General features: G+C 30.9%; 1 protein-coding gene across 1 annotated transcript; it reads right to left on the bottom strand.

Annotated features, from left to right (window-relative positions):
* Positions 1–3,063: 3,063 nt before the first annotated feature.
* Positions 3,064–3,396, bottom strand: LOC149161045 (receptor-like cytosolic serine/threonine-protein kinase RBK2). The gene has a single exon (XM_089434764.1). The coding sequence runs from the start codon at positions 3,394–3,396 to the stop codon at positions 3,064–3,066; it is 333 nt and encodes a 110-aa protein (XP_089290890.1).
* Between the last annotated feature and the right edge of the window lie 1,923 nt (positions 3,397–5,319).

Below are 5,319 nucleotides of genomic sequence, written 5' to 3'. Positions count from 1 at the left end.
AAAATAAATTTATTATATTAAATATTTAAGAAATTAAAAATATATTTTAAATTACCGTGGAAAAAGATAATAATGCATTTTAAATTTTATCTAATTATAGTTCATATCGGAATTGCTACATAGTATTTGTACATAATATACAAATATAAAAAGAATAATAAATTTATTATATTAGATATTTTTTTTTTCTAAGTTAAGACTAACCTAAGCGCCCACGGGGTATTTGAACCAGTGACCTATCGCAAGGAGTGCCTTAACAAAGCACCCATTCACCGTAAATCCAAAACCCCGTGAGCTTTATTATATTAGATATTAAAAATATAACAAATTATTTTAAATTACAATAAACAAAGATAATAATATATTTTAAATGTTATTTAGCTATATTGCATATTAGCATTCTACATATTATTTGTATTATAATATACTAACCTTTATTAATATATAATTTTGATTATATATATTTTAAAATTTTTATTTATAAAATTTAAATATTTTAATAAATTTGAATCTTTGAATCATTATTTTGTTTTGTTAGAAATGAGTTGCATAAACTAAATAAGATTATTTTTTGAGTATGAAAATGTAATAAAAATTAATGACATACTTAGATAAAAGTAAACATACATATCATTAAAACTTATTCATATCCTGGAAAAATGAATATCATAAATATTTTTTATTTAAATCATTTTTAAATAATATTTATATATAACTTAATTTTGTTTTATAATAATATTTTAAAATATAATAAAATAATTTGTAATAAATTAAGTTTTATAATAATTAAATAAAAATAGTTACATTTTAATTTAATAGTATTGAAAATTAATATTTATTAATATCCAAAATACAATTTTAATTTAAAATTGTTTATACCATAAACTTATTTTCAAGTATTTTTTTAACAATGTAACTCTCACAAAGTTTCCAAATTCCCTAAAAAGTTCCAAACAAAGGGATGCTTCCTTCATGTTCCCAACTTACCAAAAAGAGGAGCAGTTCTTGTACAACTATGTTCATTGCTCATCAACTTGTCACGATTATTGGAAGCATCCCTAACTTTAAATATATTTTTCAATTATAATTATAAACGATGTTTAAATGTTTAATTATTTCATATTGATTGAATATCTTTGTAGGCATCTCTATTTTGGAATAAGGCTTCTAGAATTTTTGAATTTTTGGATTAAAAAAATTAAGTGAATCTGTGATCTAAAGTTCTTAGCAATAGAAAGTCTCTACGTCTTGTTAGTAAACAAAATATTTAAACTCAATAGGTGTTTTTATGTCATGATTTGTGCAAACATTAATCTCTCATAGCTTGAGAGAAGTGGTAGAGAAAAGATTAACATCTCCTACCTTGACAGAAGTGGTGGTCAAGATCGACACATACAAGAACTTTGTGGTGGAATATTATCAAAACTAATAGAGGGATATGCAAGAGTGTGTAGTAAGAACATTGACAAACACGCCCACACACCCACTTAAGCTTGCAACATTGTTTATAGGAAGAGAAAATTATGTTTCTTTTTTCCAAACATCTAAGTTAGTATATTATAGTTTAATGAATATGTTTTCCTATTATCACATATGGTTTCATACTTTAACAAAAAATTCGCCAAGACTTAACAATGTTTTATTATTCAGTGAAAGATTTGGCAAGATCTTACAAGATTTTATAATTTAGTGAGATTCGCAATGATTTTACAAGATAATATAATCTGGTGAGAGATTCGCCAAAAAAATTATATCTACATATTATATTATTGATAAAATCGTCTTCCATTTTTGCTATGTATCATGGGGATTCGCCCATTTATTATACATATAAATTTTAGGTGGTTCTTAAAATTTTCCCTATCCATTTCCATTTCACTAATAAGAAAAGACTAAGTTAGAGACAATTGCATTGCATCTATAAATCACATTTAATTGAGGAGCATGGATTAAGATACAACAAAGAACATAGATATCCAACAAAGATTACATAACAATAAGAGAACAAATAAGGAAGAACATAGATTAAGTAGAGACTAATAAGGAAGAAAAAATCACATAGCTATCCATTTCCATGTCAATATGAGTTGAGACTAATAAATTAGAATAAAGCAGGTACCTATCAATTTCCATTTCACCCATAAGCATAAGAGTAAGGAAGAACAAAGCACATAGGTAGCATTTTCCATTTCATGTCACAAATCAGGAGAGACTAAGGAAGAATAATGCAATAAGTATCCATTAATTCCATAATAAAGAAGGGAAAAACACATAGCTATCCATTTCCATTTCACCAATAAACAAAGATTAAGAAAGAACAAAGCACATAGATATTCATTTCCATTTCACTAATAAGCAAAGACTAAAGAAGAGAAAAGTGAATTGCCATCTATAAATCACATTTAATTGAGCATGGATTAGGGTAAAGCAAAGCACTTAGAAAAAATAAGGAAAAACCTAGATTAAGTAGGGACTAATAAGGAAGAATGAATCACATAGCTATCTATTTTGATTTCAATGTAAGCCGAGAGTTAGAACAAAGCAGGTAGCTATCAATTTCCATTTCACTCATAAGCATAAAAGTAACAAAGAAAAAAACACATAAGTAGTATTTTGCATTTCATGTCACATTTGAAAAGAGACTAAGGAAAAAGAATATAATAACCACACATTAATTCCACACTAAAGAAGAGAAAAATACCTATCTATCCATTCCATTTCAGCAATGAACAAAAATTAAAAAACAACAAAACACGTAAATATCCGTTCCCACAGATAATTAACCTTATCGTTGATTTAACGAAAAAGTTATAAAAAGACCTGGAGATGATTAACCTTATTGTTGATTCAATCTGCATTTGCAGATAACAGCCAAAAACCCAGAGATGATTAACCTTATTGTTGATTTAACGACAAAATTATAAAAAGTAGTAAAAACATAGAACAGTAAATGCTTAAAAAAAAATTGCATTTCTAATTCTATCCATCATATTCACGACCTCTGCCATTGAGGTTCTGTCACCTCTCTCACTTTCTAAGCAGAGCTTAGCAATTCAATTCCATTCACAATGCATTTGCCTGTCCAATTCCATGCATCATATTCACGACATCTGCCATTGAGGGTCTGTTACCTCTCTCACTTTCTAAGCAGAGATTAGCAATTCTGATCATTTCCAGCAGTTCGTTCCTGTTATTGCGGTCGAGCAAACTTGGATCAACAATTTTCATGATGTTGTTCGTGTCTCTACTCAAACGATCTGTGCGAGTGCGAATTACCAGAGCCTCTGTTCTAATTAGTGCTTTTGAACCTGTTATAAGTTCCAGCCATAGCACACCAAAGCTATACACATCACTCTTTGCTGAACATCTGCATTCAACGACGTATTGCGGATCCATGTATCCATGAGTCCCACAAGGAGTGGTGTATGTAGATCCTAGATCCGTTGTCTTTTGGGCCCAACTTTGCTATCCCGAAAAATCAGCTAATTTAGCATAGGAATCATTCTGCAGCAAGACATTTTTAGACTTAACATCGCGGTGAATTATCGGGGGAGTTGCTTGTTCATGAAGATGTTTCAATGCCTCAGCAACCTGACGCCCTATCTTCTTACGAGAGGCCCAAGATAGTGGACCTGCGACACCCTTGTTCTCGTGCAGACGACTAAACATAAAAGACTTTCAACAAGTGTAAATGCATGGGTGAATTTAAGTGATGATAAATGCAGGGGTGAATTGAAATGACGCAGTAGAAAATCAAACGATATCATTCACACCAGTTAATATTCATGGACACCTTCTATGGGAACAAGCCCACGACCTTCTGTATCCATTGTCGTCATCCGTGGGAAGGGACTCATGACCCATTAACTCCATCAGCCTCCCACTGCAGAGCTTCAATGTGTGAAATCTTCCTAACATTAAATGCTCGGTAGGGATTCATGGATGAGTGATGAGCAGTAGTCGTAGGAGCTTTGTGGTATCCTCTAACAGGGAGGCACTGATTTGAGAGACGTGATTCTGCCAAAAGGGATTATGATTTTACTAAAGGGAAGCCACACCATATCTCTGTACATAGCAGCTACTTTCTAAGGTTTCTGTGCACTTCACCCCTCAGTTGCCTGATTGTCTCAATTTGAGACTCGTCGGCTCTCTTCAGTGATCATTCTCTCTATTTTCCTGTTTTCTCCTCGAATCTCACCCAACTAAACTAGGGTTAGAAAAATTCGAGTCACTCCACATGGCGAGTATCATAAATCCATGGAGCCAGTTTATCTAAAAAAAACATGAAGAGGAATTGGAGATAAAAATATATGTTGTTGGGCCTGTTTATAAAAATGGCATATCTATAAAAATGGAGCCAAAAGTATAACAATATTTTTAGATCCATTCAACTCCAAAATGAAGAAAGAATAGTATTTTGCAAATATTTTTTTTGTTTATTTATATTCTTTGGAAAGTCAGTCAAATTGTAGTAGAAAAAGGTGCATTTTTTTTTATAGAAATTGACACTCTTTACTTGACAAGCTTGAATTGCTATAAAATTAATTAAATTGATAATATTCTACTCTTTATTATTGATGACACAATTAAAATTGACAAAGTCACTCTTATTGATATTCTAACTTATTTACAATATCGGTGGGAGAATAAAAATAAAAATAATAATTCTCTAACTTGAATATGAACTCTAATGATACTAATTACAATAAAAAAGTCATGATAATGAACTCGTCCTTATTTATAAAAATTATCTTTTCAAGTTTGAGAAAGAGTCCTCTCAAGAACCAACACATCATCAAATAAATGAAGCAAATTCAAATGAATATGAAGTTCCACTTACACTTTCCAATCCCATTATCGGAACTCGGGGAGAAGCCATCAACAACCACCACATAGCCACTCTTGGATAGGAAAAGGAAGTGAACTTTCACATTCCAAAATTTTCAAGACCAATCTAGCTCCATAGTATTGGGTTTCTTCTAGAAAATTCATCTTCTACTCCACTTTTACATCAAATTCCTAAATTCCAACGTTGTCATTGAGTTGGCCACAACGAGGATCAGTTTTTTGATCTTCAACCTTGTGAGCATTATAGAAAACATAATCAACATACAAACAAATGTTCTAACAACTTTGCAAGAGCAAAGATTCACCTTGGATGGATCAATTCTTGGAAATGGTCATCAATAGCCAATAATATATATCGATGATATCATAGAATTCATTCTCAAGTATTGAAACATCTTGTAGTTAACATATTTCTATCTTCTCACCTTGTATTTAGTTAGGGAGGAGGGAGGCATCAAAAGTCAACACCAA

Source organism: Pinus tabuliformis, chromosome 5_2 (genome assembly GCF_031772625.1).
Source record: "Pinus tabuliformis cultivar Carrire ecotype Pingquan chromosome 5_2, CPIR1, whole genome shotgun sequence".
NCBI classification, from domain to species: domain Eukaryota; kingdom Viridiplantae; phylum Streptophyta; class Pinopsida; order Pinales; family Pinaceae; genus Pinus; species Pinus tabuliformis.
This window is presented reverse-complemented; position numbering and strand designations above follow the sequence as displayed.